Source organism: Myotis lucifugus, unplaced genomic scaffold, assembly GCF_000147115.1.
Source record: "Myotis lucifugus unplaced genomic scaffold, Myoluc2.0 scaffold_348, whole genome shotgun sequence".
Classification (NCBI taxonomy): Eukaryota; Metazoa; Chordata; class Mammalia; order Chiroptera; family Vespertilionidae; genus Myotis; species Myotis lucifugus.
Genome location: NW_005871396.1, coordinates 983630 through 1007808, shown reverse-complemented (window position 1 = coordinate 1007808; position 24179 = coordinate 983630). Strand labels below are relative to the sequence as shown.

The 24179-nt window shown below is 37.9% G+C and overlaps 1 protein-coding gene across 1 annotated transcript in view; it reads left to right on the top strand.

The window, feature by feature from the left end:
- QKI (QKI, KH domain containing RNA binding) overlaps window positions 1-24179 on the top strand; it is a 97656-nt gene that overhangs the window by 57128 nt on the left and 16349 nt on the right. The window contains exon 4 of the mRNA XM_023764793.1: window positions 15129-15272. Within this exon, the coding sequence (XP_023620561.1) occupies window positions 15129-15272 (144 nt within the window). The remainder of the gene's footprint in view (window positions 1-15128; window positions 15273-24179) is intronic.

Below are 24179 nucleotides of genomic sequence, written 5' to 3'. Positions count from 1 at the left end.
GCCCGCCCGGTGCACGAAATTCGTGCACTCAGTGGGGGGGTGGGGGTGGTGTAGGGTGTCCCTCAGCCTGGATTGTGAGAGGGTGCAGGCCAGGCCAAGGTTCCCCACTGGTGCACGATCAGGGCCGGGGAGGGACGTAGGAGGTTGGCCATCTGGGGAGGGCTCCAGGGCAGGTCTGGCACATCTCGCTCAGTCCTGATAGGCCAGACCCCAGCAGCAAGCTAACCTACCGGTCAGAGCGTCTGCCCTCTGGTGGTCAGTGCACGTCATAGCGAGTGATTGTGCGGCCTTCGCATATCATTAGCATATTACGCTTTGATTGGTTGAATGGCCAACTGGACACTTAGCATATTAGGCTTTTATTATATAGGATAAAAAGGAATACATTTGATCTAATACACTTGATTCAGCATATACTCCATCTTGAAATTGTGATATAAAAGGCACAGTTTAAAAATATTAATCTGGGTACTTTCTGTTCTGTGTAAAAAATATATTGATGTTTTCTTTACACATATAACAATTTGGAAAGGAAACTTTATTACATGGTGATTTGTTGATGGGTCATGCCATATATGAGATGAATTTTAGGAGATTTTATGTCTAATTTATTAAACTACTAAAGGCCCGGTGGATTCGTGCACTGTTGGGGTCCCTCCACCTGGTCTGTGGGGATCGGGCCGAAACCAGCTCTCTGACATCCCCTGAGGGATCTCAGATTATGAGAGGGCGGTTCTCAGGTGATGCACCCCAGAATCAGAGTCCCTCCTCTCTGGTTCTGGGTGCGTCACCCGAGAACTGCAGCTGCTAAGTCACCGCAGCGCAGCAGTTCCTGCTTTGAGCATCTGCCCCCCGGTGGTTAGTGCGCATCATAGCTACCAGATGGTCAGCTGGTCGCTTAGGCTTTTATATCTGTAAATTAAGCATTATAAGTATTGAATACTTGCCTTTGGCGGGGGGCATAGGTAATTAGCTAGTTTTTTCTTTAAAGTACATATTTAGTTCAGCAATTGATAGTTAATTAATGACCAAAGCTTTTCACTTTTTTTCTTTCTCAAATGTGTCACCTCATTCTGATGTAATCTCTTCATTTATGTAGAAAACTGTTTTCAAAGACTGTCCTCTCCTGATTGCATAGTAAAAAACTAAATGCAATTTTATTCTGGAATGTTAAAGTAAAAATGCTGCCCTAGCCGGTGTGGCTCAGTTGGTTGAGCATCATCCCATGCATCCAAAGTCACAAGTTCTATTCTTGGTCAGGACACATGCCCAGGTTACAGGTTGGATCCCCAGTTGGGGTGTGTGTGGGAGAAACATCGCACTGATGTTTCCTCTGTCTCCCAGTTGCTCTCCCTCCCCTCTCCCCTCTCTCTCAAATCAATAAAAACATTTTAAAGTAAAAAAGCAAATACTATATTTCTGTGGGTTACTAATGCAGACTATAGAAAGTTAAAAATATGTATGTACACTTTTAGCACACATAAATACATTCTATTGAGGGCTCATCTGTTGCTTGCAATTCAATGACATGGAGAGTCTCTTGGCTAAGGCAGAACATTTATAAAATTAATATTAAATTACTTGTTATATCTAGTTAAATTTGGGGTTTATGGTCTTTTCGGTATGCCTTTATGTTCTTGATGACATTTTAAGGAAATATTTTATTTTCCCATCTTAATTACTTTGTCATGTTTGTTGAATAAGGATTAACCTAACATTTATTAAAGAAGTTGTTTTTCACACCAAAATGAATACCTCTTTCCTTCTTAGCAGTGTTGATTAGGTCCAAATTATTGTACATTCTGGAATAGATTTTAATTTATTTAGCCTAAAAATACTCCTAAACATATTATGACTACTTCAGAACACGCATTAACCAAGGTTAGCCCCTTGCTTTCATGGCATAGGCTATAATTATGGCTTTAGTCACTTAATGAGATACTTTGAATTTTATTTTATAATTTGTATGATGGTGAAAGTTTAATGGAAAATGTGTAAGTCAGAGTTCAACTGGAAGAGCAGCAGGAGAGAAACACACAAAGGGGTGTTTTATGGGGCATCGGGCTTTCACAGTTGGGTCTGTGCCCACTCAAGGGTCCCGAGCAGGAGTCAGGTAGGAAGATGCAGGCGGAGGGAGAGCAGCTGTAGGCTCACTTGGTGTTGGAGTAGCTGGAGTCCAGGGAAGGCCTAGTCCCTCTTTTCAAGGCTGCCATTTGAATCAGTGGGGCCCACCCAGGGTCCCCACCCCTTTTGATTAAAGTCAACTGCTTAGTGACATCTACCAAATCCTTTACAGTGGCACCAAATTAGTGTTTGATTCAATAGTGGAGAGATGGTGTGTACATCCTACAAAACAAACACTGTCTCCCTTTGTCCTCCAAATCTTGGGAAGGAATACACCTTGCTGCTCATCTAACGAGGTGGGCAAACTTTTTGACTCGAGGGCCACAATGGGTTCTTAAACTGGACTGGAGGGCCGGAACAAAAGCATGGATGGAGTGTTTGTGTGAACTAATATAAATTCAAAGTAAACATCATTACATAAAAGGGTACGGTCTTTTTTTTTTTTTTTAGTTTTATTCATTTCAAAACGGGCCGTAGTTTGCCCACGGCTGAACTAGACACACACTGGGATAGAATTCTGGCGCTGCATTGAGTTCAGCTTAAGTTGCCATACCTAGATAACTAACTTTTCTTATGTAGAAGTTTGCATTTTATGAGCTGCAGACTTGGAGAGTTAGGATTTAATGCATTGTGTAATAGTTTCTACTAACTATTTAAAAATCAGTTCTTTTAGCATGGAAAAATTTGAGTAAAATGTTCTATTTTTCTAAGACAAATTAATTCAGTTTATAAATGCATTTTTCCCCCATAGAATGTCAGTTTTGTATTTTGGCAAGATCCTATAAGGTAAACCTAGGAAGGACCCAATAATTCACCTGCTTCCAGCTTTTCCAAATGCAGCAGGTGTTTACAGAGGCTTGCATGTTCTTTAATGGCTGCATGAATTTACTTAGTATTTTCTCTTGTTAGAGTAGCAGGAAAGTAGCAATCGGGCTTTCTGCTCACTGAGGATTTATTGGTACCTGTTCTGCTCTTTATATAAAACTGGAGAGCTTAATTAGGTATAGAGATGGCATTCGTTGAACATGTTATTTTCGCTCCCATTACCCATGAGATTCTTTTCATTTCACTAAATATCTGAGTGTGAAGAATATTCTAAAAGGTGTCGGGCAGGAATCCTAACTTTAAGTAGCCTATAGTAGAAATGAAAAGATGAGACTTATGGTTATAGAGAGTTAACTTTATACAAATGTGTCATTAATAAGAATCAGATGAGGTAGGATTGCTAGAGAAATTCAGGAAGAAAGAGCTCTTGAGATAACTTGACAATAAGGGGACCTGAGAGGTGTCAGGTCTCACCTGGGCCTGAGAAAAGAATGGGTTCAGTTATGATGCTTCTATTGTGTCGCAGTGGAGAGAGGACATGAGAGATTCAGATTTGCTTTTAGTTTCTGGGTCAAGTACTTAGTGGTTGACGGACTTAAGACAAGTTGGTTTCTCTGTCTAAATCTCATCTGTAAAACAGGGTTAATGCTGTCTGCCAGTGAGGACTACTAAATACTAAAGGATTGGCTTCATATTTCTTATATTTATTGTTTCAGAATATAGGTAATGATAGTTCCTTAAGTATCATAACTGTGGCCATTTTTTCTGTTACATCTGTTTCTTTGTTAATTAAGAGGAGGTGGAGCCAAGGATATTGTGAAAGAGTCCTGTCCATGCACATCTGTGTGTGAGGAGGAAGATGCCTTTGCTCACTAGTGGACAGGAATGCACTATTATTCCTTGGGCGTTGCAAACATTGCCTTGGTCACCGTGGAAACATTTTAAAGCTCTTCTCAAGACTTTGAAAGAAATAGTAACTTTTTAATTATACAGCTAAATGGATGTCAGTTGATAAGGAAAGAAATTTAAAAGAATTTTACTTTAGTTCAATATTTCTGAAACTTGAACATGCTTGAAAAGATTTCTAATAAATGAAACAAAACATGGGTTCTGTGAACTTTTCTTATTCTGAGAGAGTACTCTTCTTGGCTGATATAGTTGAATTAGGTAGTTATAGTGAAATGTAAAAATAATAATAAATGGTTTACATTTAATTTGAACATCAATTATAACAGTGGATAGTGCATAAAACAAAGTGACCATTTGTAGAGGTAAAAAGTCATTAGTGTAACAGGCCAGGTTTTAGTTAGCAAATAGGAATTTTTTAAAAATTATTTTTAGGGAAATTATAAATGTTGGATGCATCACTAATTCATTTTAAAAAGGCATTATGCGCCCTAGCTGGTTTGGCTCAATGGATGGAGTGTCGGCCTGCAGACTGAAGGGTCCCAGGTTCAATTCTGGCCAAGGGCACATGCCTGGGTTGCGGGTTTGATCCCCAGTGGGGAGCGTGCAGGAGGCAGCCAATCAATGATTCTCTCTCCCTCTCCGTTCCTCTCTGAAATCAATAAAATATTTTTTTAAAAAAATAAAAATAAAAACTAAGTAATAAAATAAAAACAGCATTATGCAACTAGCTGTTTTTACCTATTAAAACCTCTCCCCATAGAGAGAAAAAAGAAAGCTAAGAGGCTATTCTAAAAATTACCCTGTTTTATACTATTAGATACAGATGTTTGAAGTGGTACTGCTGTGAACTGTGCTCATGCTAGCTTGTATTCAGACTGTGGAAACTCAAGTCATGCTAGCATCATCCCTGAAGAATAATTTTTTTAATGTTTTCAATTTATTAGCATATTTGAATGTACTTACCACTTAACTCTGGGTTGGTTGTTTTTCAGAGGTACCCATAAGAAATGAAAGTAGTTTAGCATCTTTAAGAGAAAAGGAAAATTGCATTATATAATATACTGTGCTGCATTAACTACATCACTTTTATGGTTATGTTTTGCTTATCAAATTATAGTGAAGGGTTATAAAAAAGATATCACTTTAGTTAATTCAGTCACAGGTCACTTAACGACATGGATACGTTCGGAGAAATGCACCCTTAGGCGATTTCGCCAGCATAGAGTGCACTTACACATACCTTGGCTTCATGGTCTAGCCTATTGCTCCGGGGCTACAAGCCTGTGCAGCATGTTACTGTCCTGAGTGCTCCAGGCAGTTGTAACACAATGGTAAGTATTTTGTGTATCTAAACATAGAAAAGGGACAGTAAAAATAACAGGATGAAAGCTAAAAACCTGAGTAAAGGCAACTTACCAGGAATGGAGCTTATAGGACTGGAAGCTGCTCTGGGTAAGACAGTGGTGGATGAATGTAAAGGCCTGGGACATTGCTGTACACTGCTGTAGACTCTAAGCACTTTAAGCCTAGGCTACACTAAGTTTAGAAAAATATTTTTTCAATAATTCAACCTTAGCTTACTGTAACTGTATTACTTTATAAATGTTTTAATTTTGTGAAACTTTTAACTCTTATAACAGCTAAAAGCAACACACCACTGTACAAAAATATTTTCTTTATATCTTAACTAGAGGCCCGGTGCACAAAATTGGTGCACTGGAGTTGGGGGGGGGGGGGGCTCCCTCAGCCCAGCCTGCACCCTCTCCAATCTGGGACCCCTCGAGGGATGTCCGACTGCCCTCTCACAATCCAGGACTGCTGGCTCCCAACCGCTTGCCTGCCTGCCTACTTGATTGCCCCTAAACGCTCCCCTGCCAGCCTGATTGACGCCTACCTGTTCCCCTGCTGGCCCGATTGCCCCTAACTGCCCTCCCCTGCAGTCCTGGTCGCCCCCAACTGCCCTCCCCTGCAGGCCTGGTCACCCCTAACTGCCCTCCCCTGCCGGCCATCTTGTGGCCACATGGGGGCGGCCATCTTATGTGTTTGAGTGATGGTCAGTTTGCATACTGGGCTGACTAATTAGCACATCCAGTCATGACTAATTAGCATATCCCCCTCTCATATGGGATAAGCTTTTTTCCTATATAAAATTTTTAAATTTGTTTTTACTTCAAAACCGTTGTTCTTAAAAACTAAAGACACAGACACACACACTAGCCTAATTGTACACAGTGTTAAGGACATCAGTGTGTGTGTCTCCTGCCTCCCCTGCTGGGGCCCCTGGGAGGGCTGCAGGGTAATACTGCTCGGAGCTGTGTCTCCTGGGCTGACCGAGTCTCTGGAACACCTCCCCCAGGCCCTGCCGAGGCTCTTCTGGAGGAGGTGTCACGCTTCAGAAATATGTCCGTGGTGGTTTGCTTGGTTTCTTTCTTTTTTTCATCATAGATTTGCTTGTAAGCAGTTAATGCATCATGAGCATTCCCCTATTAATGAAAACCTTTCAATGTTGGGATTCATGTTTTTAAAATTTGTAAGGAGCTTATAGCGGTGCTGAACCTTTCATTGGAATTTTTTGGTGACTCTTTTTCTTCTGCATTTTCTCCCTTGCCCTGATTGTGAACCAAACCTGCAACCTTTTGGTGCACGGTATAACACGACACTCCAACTAACAGGGCTGTACCAAACTCTTATTTAGGCATATTTCATGCACTGTGAGTAATAGAAAAATTGTAAAGGAACCGTCTTGCTCTTTAGTAACTAGTAACTTACTAGTAATTCTGTATATGGGATGCAGAAGACCCAATACAATATTAAGTTTTATTACAGCCATGAAATCCTGTGGAAAGAATAAATGGGGAAGATGAATTCTGATAGAGGGGGTGACTTGGGAAAATATTGTGGAAATAGTAGTATTTGAATTCATTCTCCAGTTTCATTAATTTTTTATAAATTCCTTCTGCTCTTTTAGTCTGGTTTGTGTAGATTCCTGAAATAACCATGGTTTATTCCTGTTTCTGGGAAAGTACTTGTCCTCCTTTGTTCTTTGTGCGGATCCAAGCCCTGGGGGGAGCGGGGTCATTCTGGCCAGTGCTTTGATCTGCTGAGCTCTCCTCCAGTCTACAGCCACAGATATGACAGGGGGTCTTTGTTAAGCTTCTTTCTACTCAAAATTATATTTAAAAAGAATGTCATGTTTTTATTTCATATGTTTAGTATATTTTATTGACTTCGTTAATTAACAAATAGGTTATCTTAAGCTAGTGCTCTTTATCCCTACAGTACTTTTTTCAATTTTATTTTTGTAAAGTATAACCTGTAGTCTTTAAAATGTTAGTTTATTTGTTGAATTTGTTATCCCTTCTCTATTTTTATGCTTATGTCATTTCCTGCAATCATTTATCCCTCTTTGATTTTAGATAGCCTATTCAAACCATGTTAACATCAATTGCACAGCTCTTATGAGACGCTAGGCACTCTTCTATGTGCTGTACAAACACTTAGAACTCATCACAGTGCTATGACATTAATACTATATTTACCTTTGTTTGATGAAGAAACTAAGATATTTTATAATAGTAACTGAGCCCAAAGTTTCCATAAGAATTCTCCACCACATATTATTTTTCTCTAGTTTTTAAAAATCCTCACCCAAGGATATGTTTTTATTGGTGTTGGGAGCGGAAGGGGGAGAGAGGAGAAAGAAGAGAGAAGGAGGGAAGCGGGGAGAGAGAAACATTGATCGGTTGCCTCCTGTATGTGCCCCTGACCGGGATCAAATGCACAACCTAGTATGTGCCCTGACCAGGAATCACACCTGCAGCCTTTTGGTGTCCGGGAGAACCCTCTGGTCAGCTAAGCCACGCGGCCAGGTCTGGTCTCACTGTGTTGGTGTGCTACATCCAAAGTGTTTTCACTAAGTAGCTCTATCTAGAGAAATCTGAACTTTGGTCATTATTGTGACAGACCAATGGTATTTGTCCAGAACTGGGGGATATATAAGTTTAGTTTCGACATGCATTAATTGCAATTAAATAGTGGAATTAATTTGCGAAAATTACGAGGAGGTCATTACCTGGCAGTCTTTTAGTATTGTGATCATAGGAGAGAGATGTTTCTTGGGAAGGAAAAGTATGGAGAATAGTCCTTTTGTTTTTAACTTGGAAAGTTATTGACATAAAACAATAACATTCTTTGAATTTAGCAAATTGTTCCATTGTGTTTAATTTAATAAGCATTTATTGAATTTCTGCTGCCCTTAAAGACTTTTCTAGATGATAATTTCAATAACCTGAATATAAAATTATTCTAATCTTCATATATTATTAGAAAATAATTTGCTTTGAGAACGTAATTGTTCGTGGTACTTAAGTTCAAGTTAAAAAAATGTTGAGGTCAACTTTATATAACTGGAGTCACTGAACAATTATGTAAAATCATTTTATGTCCAGTTTCTCAATGAACATTTCCTAAACTACCAGACACTGTCATATATGTGAGCTCTATCACTTGGATTAAATGTATGTATTTGTAAGTGTTGTTGGAACCTTGCTTTACTCACTTGAGTTCCTGTCTGGGAGGTTCTGACAGTAAGTGCACAGTAGTGGAGAAGTCCTGTGCTCGTTTGCTTGACTACAAATCTATAATTAAAAGTCTCTCAGCAGGGGTGGGGACAGTTATTGTGTTCTGATGCTTCATGTTATAGAATTACTTTGTTGTTCTAACAGATACTGTAATTAGCATAATTTAAAACTTCATAGGGCAATGACTCAAGTGTTTTTTGTTTTTAATCAAAAACAACAAATAATAGTTTCTTAAAAGTTGAGAATGATTTTTTTAAAAATCCTATATAATAAAAAGATAATATGCAAATAGACCGAACGGCAGAAGGCCGGTGGCCCCTCGCCCTGGCTAGCCCCATCCCCAGCGGGCTCCCCTACCCCAATTGGGGGCAGGGCCAGCTGGCAAAACACCCAGGGCCCCTTGCCGCAGCCAGCCCCGCCCCCGGTTGGCCCCCCCCTCCCCGGCCCCTGATGGCCCCCATTGGGGGCGAGCCAGCTGGACCCCACCAGTGCAGTAATTCGTGCACCGGGCCACTAGTATTTTCATGTTACTGTAAACAGCAGCTTCAAAAAGGAAATGGTTGGTGTTTTTATTGAAAAATAATGGTTAGAACTTGTTTCAGAGCAATGGTTTTAAATATCCCTCACTTAGTAGTAATGTTTGAGATATATATCTATACCAGTGGTTCTCAACCTTCTGGCCCTTTAAATACAGTTCCTCATGTTGTGACCCAACCATAAAATTATTTTCTTTGCTACTTCATAACTGTAATGTTGCTACTGTTAGGAATCATAATGTAAATATCTGATATGCAGGATGGTCTTAGGCGACCCCTGTGAAAGGGTTGTTCGACCGCCAAAGGGGTCGTGACCCACAGGTTGAGAGCCGCTGATCTATACCTATATCTATAACTATCTATATGCATACATTTTGTATTAAGACCAAATTTTAGTTTTAAGAACCTTGCCTTATTGAAACTTTGGAGGAATTCTGTGTAAATGCACACAGATTTACCATTTTTACATATTTGTGTCATTGAAATTTGATAGGCAATTCTCTGATCTCGATAAAAAGCATTTTTGTAGATGTAAGAGATCTGTTTAGCCAGTGCTGCTTTGCTAGTTTTTGATACTGCTTTTCATGCGACTTATTCAGGATTTATTGAGAAAGAGCACTTGACATCGAATTAGGAGATATAGGACCAGTATAAAAAAAAACAACAACACACAAAAAAACCAAATATACCAAATAAGCTCAATTAATTTGTTTTTTCATCTCCATCCAAAGTCCCTACCATGTCTAAAGTTCTTTGAGGACAAGATGTGCTTAGAAGTTCACAGAAAAAAAAAATGCTTAAAGGTAAATAGTAGAGTAGAAAGATTTTCTAAAGATTTAAGACCTCACTCTTCTGTTTCTGTCTCTTTCACTAATACATGAAGCTAATAATGGGGGAAATTTTATTAATTTTCGGGCTCTTGTGTAGGTGATGTGTCTTGTATTAGAAATTAGTTGTTGAGAGTGCACGCTCTACAGTTCTGCCCTGTGGAACATGTACTGTATGTATGACTTTGGCAAGTCGTGTCTGCCTCACCCTCCTCATTAACATGTTAGTAAGAATAATAGTATTGCCCTCATGACAAGATTAAATGAGGTGGTGTGTTTATGTTTCTTAGAATGCAGTGTGTTTAATAAAAGTTTAGTTGCTATCATCATCATTTTCAGTTCTGTGTGTGTGTGTGTGTGTGTGTGTATGTGTATGTGTGTGTTAATTCTCACCTGAGGATATTTTTTCATTGATTTTGAGAGACTGGAAAGAATGGGGAGAGACAGAGAGAGACAGAGGGGAGGGGGACATCGATGTGAGAGACACATCAATTGGTTACTTCCCACACACACCCAACCAGGCCAGGGATCAAGCCTACAACCTAGGTATCTGTCTTTGGCCAGAATCGAACCCTGGACCCTTCAGTCTGCGGGCTGATGCTCTATCCACTGAACCAAACCAGCTAGGGTACCATTTTCATTTCTCAGTTTGTTTTTTATCATCACCTGAAAGACTAATTGTTATTTGGAATTTCTTTCTTTATAGTATACCTGTCAGAAATGTAGACCTATAACAAAGTATCATCGGTAATTGTGTCTAACTTTTATCATGTATGGGTGGTATTATAAGATTGTTTAGTATGTTATTAAACTTTAATTTACTACATAAATAAAGCTATATTCCATTTCCTTGAGTGCTGTCTTGTCATTTCAGCCTCCCTTAAATCAAAAAAGGTTAGCGGTTTTGTGCTTTGAACATATTTATACACATAGTAATTATATATATATTTGTTTTTGTTGTCACTTTGCTCTGTTATGTTAAGATATAACTCTAGTCTTATAGTTTATAAAAGACTTTAACCCTTATACTCCTTCTGATACATTGAAACAAGGTGTAGTTTAGAGGTGATAGAGTAAAGGAAAAGCAGTGTCTTTGGTGGGATATGAAAATCAGACCTCATCAGAATTATTGTAGAAAATCTAAGAGAGTTGACTAGAAGTAAGAGAACAAGAATAAAAGAAGGCCAAACACTGTCAAATGTAACTGGCAACTTAAACGGGGGAAAAAGACGCAGGCCCAGAAACCACATACATGATCAAGGGCGGAGACTAGGAGGCGTCTGATGTAATAGAGGCGGACACAGAAGTTCTGAGTAGAGCAGAGCGCTGTGGGGAAAGCTGCAGTATTTTAATGCAAAATATGACACTTGATTTCAATGATGCTCCTCAATAATAAAAGCTCAGCTGTTGAATTCAGTAAATATTTGTTTAAGGCTAGGTATGTGTAAAGCCAGTGTATAGATTCTGTTAAGAATAAAAAAAGTGGCCTGGCCGGCATGGCTCACTGGTTGAGCGTTGACTTATGAACTAGTTACTAGTTACTGTGTCACAGTTCAGTTCCTGACCAGGGCACATGCCTGGGTTGTGGTCTCAATCCCCAGTGTGGGGTGTGTAGGAGATAGATGATCAATGGTTCTCTTTCATCATTGATGCTTCTATCTCCCTCTCTCTCTCCTTCCTCTCTGAAATCAATAAAAACATATTTTTAAAATAGAATAGAAAAAGCAGTGAGACATGGTTCTGGTATTTAAGTGAAATCAAACTTTCGAATAGCAAGAATAAGACAGACACAACCAGAAGTTATGGTATGGTTTTTAGAGCAAAAGGTAAACTATTAAAGAGGGGGAGAGAAGAGCATCTGGACATGGGTGGTGACTTGCATAGAGTTATGGGCATCACCATCCATGTTTGGGAACAGGCCAGTTTATTTGCACTGTGGAGTGAGGTGTAGCTGTTGTGGGTCAGTAAGCAAGAAATGGCACCTGAAGGCAGGTGGATTGAAATGAGGCTATAGCAGCCCCTCCCTCTGTCAAGGCACAGGTAAGCTTATGGCTGCAGTTCAAATATTTTTCTACAAAATCAATTGGTCCTTGTCCGCAAATTCTAAAAATCCACACGTATTAAAAAACACACCTCAGAACTAATAATAGCTAAGACATAAATGGTGGGCAGTTTGGAGGAGGGTTAGATGATGAGCTGCAGTTTGGACATGGGGGTTGAGAGTGCCTTAGAGACCATGATAGACACGTCCACTTGGCAGTCTAATTTGGAGGTCTGAGAATCGGCCAGGAGGACTGTGCTGAAAATTTAAACCTGATGTTCTGTATTGCTGAAGATTTAAGAGGCACAAAATCTGAAATGACATTGTTTTGGGTAACCATAAGACAGATGTTATAATAATTAGTAATAGCTGTTTTTCTACATTAGTATCTCAGTTGTTGACTCCTGAAATATAACTAAATGTAACTAAAAAGAAATTGATGCCTCATAGACCCCTGTTTCTAAGGGGAACCATTTTTCATGTGTGCCCTATTTGTTATTCCGCTTCTTTGCTTCCTTTCCACCTGTTTTGTCCCAAGTCATTTTTTGAAGTGAGAAATTTGGGGAGTGGATTCTTAATGTAGGTGTTTTGGAATACAGAAGTATGTATCACATAGTCTTATTCTAATTCTTCTTTGTGACTGAAAGAGAACCTTTATGGGTATAAACATAGACTTCTATAGTATTTACCAACTCCAGATTTCCTGTATTATCTGTTTAAGAAACAGAACACAGGGAGAAATTGTATTTGTGTTGAATGATTACTAGGCTCAAAACTCAATGTTGATAGAATTTACTTAGCCATTACTCTTTCTGAGTTAGAATGGATAAATGCAACTTCTGGGCAGAATTATCTTAAAACCTTTTTTTAAACAAAGTCTGATAAGGTTATAGATTAAAAATAGGAAATTCTGTAAGGACTTATGTGGAATACATGGTTTCCCCCCCCCCACCCCTTTGCTGCCTAACCGTCCCCTGCCCCCCAACTTCCTACTCTTGAAGAGATTCTTTGGTATTTATTCTCTGTTACTGCACTGTGTACTTACTGTGGGGTGTGTGTGTGTGTGTGTGTGTGTGTGTGTGTGTGTGTTTACATTCCACACAGAAAGGTCTTCCCATCACTTGCCCCCAGCTTATGGGTTGGCAGCCTTCCCTGGGGGTGGAGCGACAGAAGACAGGACACCTCAGACTTCAGTATAGAAAGGACCTCATCAGCTGCCCGTCACAGCCCGTTTCAGAAAGTGCACCTGGTCAGGAGTGTGTTTCTAGTGTTTGGCTGGGAGCTAGGGAGTGCTAGGCTACCAGCTATTTGGGGGCAGGGATGTAGAGATTCACCGTCTTGTCTATAAGTGTTTGTTCTTTCAACAGCTTTTAAAAACTGTAAGCAAAACTTTCTTCTGAAGCAAGCATTAGGATAAGTATTTTAATCGGCACTTAAATTGTTGAATTGAGTTTACATTTACCTAGGTGTTCTACAACTCGTAAATGTATTCCTTTAATAAAGCACAATGTAAAGTTATACTGCAGCTCTGTTCTCTGTTCCTGTTATGTAAGTCCTTCCCTTTTTAAATCCTCCGGCTTTTGTCTGCCCATGTATAAAAGTTTTGTGGAAAGTCACTTATAATTTTAGTTTTCATTTTTAGGCCTTTCTAAAATATTTTGATGTAAGAATATTCCTCATCATCTTATGTTAGTATCTTTATGCATTAGTGTCTCTGTTTCTAATAATTACAACATCTGTGTTCAAGGTTGGTTTTGATTGATTTTTTTTTTCATCAGATGTTACAATTTTCTGCTTCTTTGTTTGCCTATTAATTTCTGATTAGGTGCCAGATAGTGTGAATATTACTTTTGGGGGCAGTTATTTGTATGTCTAAGTGTTCTTGATCTTTGTTCTGGGGTATTGACTATTGCTGTTGCCCGAGAAATACCCCCATGTTAGGCCTGTGAGTGACTGGTGGCTCCGGGCTCACTCTTTGGAGTCATGTTGAAGGCCTTGCACGGGCTGCTGCATTTGGTCTGGTTTCTCATTCCCCGCGCAACATTTGGGATGCATTTCCATAGTAATGTTATGAACAGAAAGTAAAGACAGAAGCATATTATTTCATTTTTACAACTTATTTCTATTCTTATTGACTAAGCTACATAGGTTTTTTTTCTCCCATGGCCTCTGCAAACATGTGAGTTGTAATAAACAGCTGCTTTCATTATACCAGTTTTGTTCATTTACACCAGTTTTATTTTCTTTGATTACAATTTCACAATTTAGTACCTGCAAGAGGCAATTAGTTATTGCTTATATGGCACCTTGCACTAAGCCAGGTGCATCTCTTTATACCACTTTTATATTTAAAATACATTTCTATTTTGTTTGATATTAAAATTGTATGTATATATTACAAATGATGTATACGTGTATTTATATTTCTCTAAAATGTCATAAAGAAGCAGTTCTGAAATTGTTGTATCTTCGGTGAAAGGGAAATGTGGCAGCCCTCCCTGCACCTCTTTGTAGCTCACAGCGCTGCCGCCTGGAGAAGAGGCCTCCTGAGTGACGAGCGCTCCAGGGAAGGAGACTAGATGTTCTCTGTTTAACTAGCACTTGTGGGTGGGTGTCATTGAAGAATAACCTGACAGCTCACTGTTTTTACAGTAAGCTCATGATGGAAACATCGTTTATTACTGTAATAACGAAATATTTCCATAAATACTACTAGAAATACTTAAAACAAATGGCATTTCTCTTATATAATGTCTATTTGCAAAACATTTTCCCTAATCTTGAATTCAGTCAATGTTATTAAAAAGTAATTGTAAAAACTTCTCTGAATTTGAGTTTTTCTAACTTTGAGCTCCTAAATTGGCAAGTTACCAGCTATGTGACCCTGACAATGACTCACTTAAATTTATCCCAGTGACCTGGTCTTATAAGCAAAATATAGAAATAACAACATGTTTTTCATATTAACCAAAGGCTAACACCATAAATGAGTTTCTTATGCACCTAAGAGCACACAGGGGGCTGGTGGCTCGCTCACTGTTGAATCCTAAGCAGTCGGCTCCATGGTACAGAGTAGGTGCTCAACAAATGTTTGTTGACTATCATTTGATCCACTGGGCTTCCACACAGGTTTTTTGCCAGGAAAATAACTAAAAATATTTATAATGTCATCATAGAAAAACAATGTAAACCTATCTTAAATAACTGCCAACAGATTAGTATTATGAAAAGTATACTTTCTTTCTTGAAAAGAAACATGTAATATTTTACTTTGTACATTTTTTAGGAGGAGCAAAATAGAGGCAAGCCCAATTGGGAGCACCTCAACGAAGACTTGCACGTCCTGATTACTGTGGAAGATGCTCAGAACAGAGCAGAGATCAAACTGAAGAGAGCCGTTGAGGAAGTGAAGAAATTACTGGTACCTGCAGTAAGTAGTCATTTCTAACTTTTAGATTTGGGTTCCAACCCCCTTTCCAGTTTAATTTTAAATTGTTGTAAGATTATAGTAATAAACAGGTATTGTTAGAAATTTTATTTAAATAAAAATACAAAAATTATAACTCCTTTACTATAATACAGTAGACAACATAGGTACGAGTCAGATCTGTAAATGCAAAAGCCTATTTGTTAGAGTTGTGAAGGGAGCGAGGTGAATCGGTGGCCTACTTTTCAGAAGTTTTATTAACCTTTGTATCCCTCTGTCATGGGGTAAGATGTCAGGAGGGAAATGAGAGCGTTCTTTTTTTTAGTGGGACAATTTTTCTGTAAGCACGTAATGAGTGCACAGAGTCTACAGCTGATACTTAAGTTGGGTGAGCTGTGTGAGTAGGGGCAGATATTGGACTTGCCTGTGGGTTCCAAGTACTCTTCCTGGCACATCATTGTCTACATGGAGGAATTGTCCCGTCCCGTGATAGAATGGCTTTCAGAAAAATCAGAGCTCACTCTTACTGGTGTACCAGGCGCCTTTGTGTTCTCATCCTCCCTCCCTTTCCTTCTCACTTTCCCTGTCTATTTCTCTCTACTCCCTTCTCCCTTTTGTCATTTCCTCGTTGTTACAGAAACCTATAGTAGCTTTATAATTTCTAAAAAATCTTTATTGCTGAAAGTATTACATATGTCCCTTTTTTCCCCATTGGGCCATTTCTAGCCCACCCCTGGTCCCCACCCCAAGCATTCACCACCCTATACTCTTTTAAATTGTTTATTTATCTTTGTTGTTGAAAGTATTATAGATGTCCCCTTTGTTTTTCTGTTTCCTCCCCCTCCACACTCCCTCCTCCTGCACCCACCCCTCCTAGGCCTTCACCAGATTGTCATCTGTGTCCATGGGCCTGTAGTCACTTTAGCAATGATGATTGAGTTACCAGAGTATCATCTTCTTCAATGGAAAATAAAAAATACATTATTGGTTTTCTAAGACGTTATTATAATTTTTTACATTAGTAAAATATATGGAAATGTGGACCCTAACTTGCTATTGAAAAAACTAGGAATAATGTTAGTATTCTATCCAACAGAAATTTGTTGACATTTACATAAATGAGGAGAATGCTGGCTGTTCTCTATTCCCCAGGTAGTTTCTTCTACAAGTAAACTTACAAAACATAAACATTTCTATTTACTTGACAAAATTATCTCCTTGAAAGAAAAGAATTCCATGTAAATTCTGTTTGATAGGTTTTATAAAGAATATAAACTAAAATCTATAATTGTACACTTATGCCATATAATTTCTCTTCTTTTAAAAAATAATTGTGCAGTATTGAAGAAATTTATAGAAAAGGGTTTTCTTCCCCTAGGCATACTGGTCTATTAGTCCTATGATCAGAACAAGTTACTTAACATTAGGCCTTTTTTTGCTACATATAACTGAAAATAGTTAGCTCATATCATATACTAAACAAATGATTTCACCTAATATATTAAGTAGACCACCCTAATATATTATTCTAATCATGCTGTAAGCTACTTTAATTCTAAATATTATTAACGTGGGGAAGAACATTCAATTAGAAACCTGTTACTAACTATTATGTGTCTTTCAGAAAGTAAGTAAACTTCTCTCTGTTTTCTTATTTATAAAATGAGAATTGGAGCAAATGTCCTCTAAGGACCATTTTGGTTTTAAAATTATTTGTCTTTGAATATTAAATGATGTACTGAAGCTTTTTTAAAAACTCATACAATTTATATTTTAAAGAAAAATGGCACTTTATTTGAAATTCAAATTCCATTGTTCATTAACAAATGATACTGAAACACAGCCATGCTTTTCATGTACACATTGTCTGTGGCTGCGTTTGCGTTACCATGGAGGAGCCGCGTAACTGCACCACAGACCATATGCCCAGAAAAGCCATCTACTGTCTGGCTCTTTAAAAAGCTTGCCACTTTCTGGACTGTTCATTAATCCAGATGACAGATGATAATGAGTGGAACCAAGGTAGCCATAGTGGTGAAGGTGTGAAGCATGGTCTGATGTTAAGTACATTTTTAAAGTGACTCAGGCCTGCGAAATCATTTGGTCTGGCCCTGCCAAGGCGTTTGGGGTGAGTTAATTAAATGTTTGATCAAATATAGCAGGCTAATTTTTAATTTAATAATTTTATATGGCCCACAATGATGTTATAAATATTCAAATGGCCCTGGGCAGGAAAAAGGTTCCCACCCTGGAATATGGGATATTAGAAAGCATTGAGTCAAGAAGGAGGTCAAGGTTTTTAGCCTGAACAACTGGAAGGATAGAATGCTGTTACCTTGTTGAAGATGATATTAGTAGGAACCGACTTGGAAGGAATTATCAGGAGTTAACCATTTGAGATGCTTGTTGCCTGTCCAAGTGTAGCTATTCGAGTGTTATTATTCCAGGTTGACAGTGTTTTAGGTTGATAGAGTACAGAAAATCATTTAAGGTAAGATTCTTAGAGCAGTTGGCATTTCCCTAACTGTGTTCTGTGAGACACTTTTCATCGGTGTTCTGAGTAAAGGAAGTTTTAATATGCTAGTAAGCATTGCGAACCTCTGGTAGGAACCATTTCCACATTTAATTGGCCATCAAAATTTCTGGGAATAAATTCACATTTAGTGTTCTACAGATGATCTGGGAAATAATATGGAAACTCTTAGGTCTGATTTAAATACAATTTGAGCTACGTTTTTTTAAAATGCTAATGGAGTTATTTTGAAGACATGAAGAAAGAAAACTCTTCTTAAGGTTTTCCCCCCCATTCCTTTTTAAACATACAATGGAACATATTCATTTTAAGTGTACAGATTGAGTTTGAAGCTATATACACTTACAATCGCTACCTCAATCAAGATTTCCTATCACCTGTTTTCTTACTCTACCATCAATTAACCACCTCTCTCCTGCTGCCCCCAGACAGATACTGGGGTTAATTTTGCCTCAAAACTATATTTTTATTTTAGTTTTATTGACACATGATTGCAAAAATTGTACACATGATGGTCTGACATACATAGAAATTGTGAAATTATCACAGTTAAGTTAACCACATCCGTTACCTCACAATGACCAGTTTTTAAGATCTTCTCTCATAGCTTTTCAAGACTACAACACAGTATTATTAACTGCTACCACCATGCTGTACATTATTAGTTCCTCATAATTTATTCGTCATATAATTGACCGACATCTCCCCATTCCCCTTTCTCTCACCTCCCAGCCACTACCTTTCTGCTTTCTCTGGTGGTTCAACTTTTTTATATATTCGGTTTACTTTTTCTAATTTCATGTAGATGAAAATTATTTTCTGCCTGTCTTCTTGGAATAAGCATGGATTTTTTGAGGTTCCTCCGTGCTGTTGCATGTTTCTTTGTGTTGATAATTAGTATTCCATAGAATAAAGAGGCACAGTTTATTGATCCTTTCGCCTGTTGTGGTTTTATTTTCCATTTCTCTGCAGACAAATGATGTTGAGCATCTTCCCATGTCCTTTTTGGCAATTGGTGTTTCTTTAATGAAGTATCTGTTTAAATCTATTTTATTGTCTTCTCTCATACTGAGTTATAACAGATATTTGTAGATTTGGGTAATAAATCTTTTACCAGACAACTATTCTACTCTGTGGCTTATCTTTTGTGCTTTTGTGGAAAGGCTTTTAATTACTAATTCAATTTATTTGTAAAATATAGAACTCTTAAATTTTTTTCCTGTTTTTCTGTTTTTTCAAGGCACTTATTCATGTCATCTAAGTTGATGAGATTTCTGCCATGAAATTGTTCATAATATTACCTTTTTATCTTTAAGGTCTGTAGGATCTATAAAAGGTTTCTTCTCCTCCTCCTCCTTCTTCTGCTTCTTGTCATTCTAGCTCTAGAGCTTCATTAATTTTATGGATCTTTTCTAAGTATCAACTTTTGTTTCTGTTGATATTCTTTATTTGTTCTTTTTTACTTTATTGATTTCTCCTTTTACACTTTCCTTCTACCTCATTTGGTTTCATATTATTTTCACTCATCACACAGATAGAAGATTAGTGATCTAAAACCTTTCATTTCTACTTTTGAGAACTCTTTTAAAGGCATAAATTTTTATTTGAAAACTGCTTTAGCTGCATCACCAAAATAATATTACATTGTAATTTCATTATCATTTAGTTTAAAATATTTTCTAATTTCCATGATTTTTTTCTTTGACCCATGGGTTATTTCCAAATATTTGGGACTTATCTGTTATCTTACTATGACTGATTTCTAATTTAATTTTGTTATCAGAAATTATAATCTGTAATATTTCAGCCCTTTTAATCTATTTAGGACTTATTTATAGTCTAGCATATGGTCTGTTTTGTTGAATGTCTCATGTACATTTAAAAGCATGTGCATTCTATAGTAGTTGGCTATGTGCTGTATAAGTGTCAGTTAGGTGGAGGTGGTTGAAAATGTTGTTCAGGTCTTCTCTCTCTCTCTTTTTTTTTTTAACCCTTTTCCCCCTCCTAGCTTTGTTAATTACTGAAAGAGTCTAAAGATCTCCATTCATTCATTGTAAAAATGCACACACTAGTGTGTTCTCCTTGATCTCACTGAAATGGCAAACTAATTTGGTATACGCACACTCATTCCCAAGTGTATATCTGTGTATAAATAGCTTACACAACCTACATGGCCAGGGTTTGGCATCATTAAGAGATTTCACTTGTTTTTTATATAATGGCAACTTTGGTGAGACTTGAGCTGGATGATCAATATACAGATTCATGGAGACAAATTTAGTGTACTTATGCATTTTAGGGTTGGCGAGTTGTGCATTTCAGGTTATTAAAAGAGATGATAAATACAGTAGGATTATATAAATCATGGTCAGGGACTGTCACTTTCCTTATTTGTAAAATTGAGTTATTATTGCTTACTTGCCTTAGAAGTCCTTGGGAAGGTCATAATTATTTATGTGGAAATACAGGACGCATGTTTCATCTTTTCTCCTCTTGTACATGGACTGGTTGCCTCAAATACATCATTGACCATATCAATGACCACCTCAGCTCCTGGTCACAGATGCACCTGTTCCCTTCCCGCAAAAACCCTCATTGCTAATCCCACTCTCAGTATAGGCGTTTGTTTACAGTGGCATAATAAGCAAAAATTATGAAACTATTAATGTTACTAAAACATAACATTGTTTGTAAGTTGCACCCCCCTCCCCCCCCCCCCCCCCCCCACACACACAGATTCCTTCTTCACTTACTATGGGTGTGCAACACCATCTCAGCTATTAGGTACCATCCCTCTTTCAATTCTCATCTCTATGAGTTTGAAAATCATACTGCTATTATTTGTAGTCATTAGCTCAGACCTTATGGATATGTATTCTGTGATGTTTTCTAATCTCCAGAGAACCTATAAACACTAGAAGGGGAAGTAGGGGAATAGTGTGCTGGACTCTGTTGACAGGAAGACTGAGAAAGGAGAGGTGAGGATACTGGCCTGAGTCTCCTCTTCCTTGCTGTAATTTTTCCTCCCTTTCAGTAGGAATGAGGTCAAGGTTTCTGTTGAGATAGAATACTCATCTATAAAGACTAAATGAGTAGCACTAACTTGTCTTAGAGAAATTAAGTGGTTTCAGGCCCCGAAGTTTATGTGGTCTCATAATTCAAAATGGGCCTGGACACACAAGATGCCACCAGTCCCAAGAGAATTTCTAAGTGTTCATTTCAGGCTTTTTTACTTTATGGTGGGTATAATTGTTTCTTTTCTCTTTGGTCTTTCATTTTCTCTTTATATTTATTTATAGATGTTTGAGGACTTGAACATGAGTCAGTTTTAAATATATAGCTGATCTCTTTATGAAAGCATTTATATACATAGAGTTCAGTAATATTAACTAAATGATGATCTAATAGATTCTGACAAATTTCCACCTGGAGATTTTGAAATTTAAAGTTGTTGCCAGTTATTTCAAAAAATATTATGAAAATTGAAGATATGTATTAAAACAAAAGTAATTTTAATCCACTTATTTAAAAACTGCAGATGTCATCAGAATTTGATAGAGTAGTAGAGAGAAGAGGAGAATTACAAAATACTTTTTTAGGTTTGCTTTTTATATTTCTCAAACATTCTTTTCTGTCTAAATGCCATATGCATTTGACTCAGTTAAATATGTTTTGATTATAACCTGAAAATAGATAAAGAATAAAACAGGAAGAGAGAGAATGACTCATAGGATTGTTAATGAACTGGTAGCTCTGCATTTAGTTCTTGAGCAAGTTATCAATAATTAAAGTTTGTGGTATTATTGGCTTCCTTTTCATTTTATTGGGAAAAAAAGGCAAGGTATTAAAAGATACAAAAGACCTCTAGCTATGATGCTCCTCCTTGATAGAGCTGTATTGTGAGAGACCATCTCTGTCATGGAAAGAGAGGTGTTGGTACTGTTTGCTGCATGCACAGCCATTTTAATCTGAATGGGGAATCTGTCTAGGGACCCAGAGTACAGTAATTAGCAGTCTCTTCAGAGTGTCAGAGCAGAATTACCATTGTAATGGTTTAGCTGCAGGATAAAAGGATTGCATTTGGGTTTGCCAGTCTGCCAAACTAAATGAGTTGCCATGAGAATTTTCAAATGTGAGAGGCGTTTACTTAAAGCAATTTGGCAGGTTTGAATAAACTCATAAATTACAGGTTCGAAGGGAACCAGTCCTGCTTTCTCTCCTAGAGGAAGGGCAGTATAGCAGGCCAGTCCATGCCTCCGTGCAGACAATTTGCTTATGAAGGCTTGTCTCCTCACTGAATGTAGTACCGTAAACACATCTAAGCAAAGGTGTGTTGTTCCAAATCCCTGAGGGAAGAAGATACAACTCTACATGTAATATTTCCTTCCTAAATTATATAGTCTTCAAATGATGCTAGTAAAATGATTGTTTTGTTTTAATAAACATTCATGTGATATTAACTTTACTTTTACTCAGTGCTTGCAATCTATGTCTTTAAACTTGTCATATTTGTGTCACAAAGTAAGATGAACATTTATAGGTTTTTTTTGGAAAACAAATAGGGCACTGAAGCGCATGAACTGGATTCTACAGGTTGCGTGCAAGTTCTTTGAGAGCTTGGGAGCCTGGGTCAGTGATGACTCTCCAGTGAGCAAAGCTCCTTGGTGCCCGAGGGGATGCCCGGCACTCCCGCTTGCATAACCTCACAGGCCTCAAGACAGTAGATCCTCACATTCCTTGATGAGTGGTTTATAGCTGCCCTCCAGAAAAAGACTGAAATTTAAGTACTTAAAACTTTGAGACTATAAAATATTCTCTCATATTAAATAAAATAAGGTCTTTGGGGAAGTCCATTAACATTTTCAAGCCACTAGGTTACAGTTTCATAAGGAAAGTAATAATTTGATTGTTGCTAATTTTTGTGGCCTAAAAATGTAGATGCACTTTTCATTTTTAAAAGATGCATCTACATTTTTAGTCCATAAGGAGATGCAGGTATGCAGAATGATTGTATTCAGAGGAGAAGGTATACAATATTCTTAGAAGTACAGTAAATATAGCATTTATATGTTAATCTGTACTCCTTAAAGTATAATTACACATCAAAATAGTCTGATTAAAATCCTATAGTAAATTAATAAAACAACACAATGACAGATAAGATTTTCTGAAATACCATTTAAATTTGGAATACAAAGACCATCATAGAAGTCCTTCTCAGAGATCTAGAACTCCTGGAATCAAAACGGCATATGTGTTGTATACGATGTGTTAGGTACTCTGCTAGGAATGAGTGAATGTTCACGGCCCTAGGAAACATGATGAGAGAAAAAGACATGTACAGAAATTGGCATGTGCTGATTAATTTTTTCTTGCAAAGAAGGACAATGCTAAAATTTAACCTGATTCTAAATCAATAACTTTTTATACTCCAATCCATTTTGTGGCTTGTTGTTTATTCTGCATTAGGGCAGCCACAGGAGCATTGTTTCAACTAGAATTTTCACAAATAATTAAAAGTACTCTACCTTAGACATCAGTTCATATGGATATATGAAGAAGTTTGACAGGCGTAGTTTTTAAGACTTAATCACTGCCATAGCAAAACTTGTACATCCCTGAGAGCTGTGTGAGCTCTGTACTTCCTGTCCAGCCACACTGCTGTCTGGCAGTGAGTCCGGCTTTTCCCCAAACTTGGAGCTTCAGTTTGATGAAGCTCCTCGGTGATGGTAATAAAATGCGCCTTGTCTAGGGCCATTGATTAAACTCTCACAAATATGGACTCGGTGTAAGAAACATCCTCCTTTTGATTCTTATTAAGGATTCATTGAGGAGTAGCTTCTCCAAACAAAATGTTGTTGAGGTTGACATTTTAGATAGCCTGGAACTATAAAAAAACGGGAGGGGGGGGGGGTCCGGGCATAGAATAATAGGGCACTCTATATTGGTTTCCTTACCAGTAGTTTTGCAGTTCACATAGGCAGTCCTTCTATTTTAATCTTGTATTCCATGCCTCCCTCAGGATTTGTAAGTTGAATTTATCATAATGAATGTTTCTATCCCTTAAGTCAGTGGTTCTCAACCTTGGCTGCACATTAAAATTACCTGGGAATCTTTTTGAAATCCTGATTTCTGGGCCTCATCCCCCGGAAATTCTGTTTCTTTGTTACTAATGTTTTGGCCTCACCCCATAACAAAGAAACAGAGGGAAACATCAATCAGCTGCCTCCTGCACACTCTCTACTGGGGATGTGCCCACAACCAAGGTACATGCCCTTGACCAGAATCAAACCTGGGACCCTTGAATCCGCAGGCTGATGCTCTATCCACTGAGCCAAACCGGTTAGGGCTCTATTCTTTTTTTAATCCAACACAGT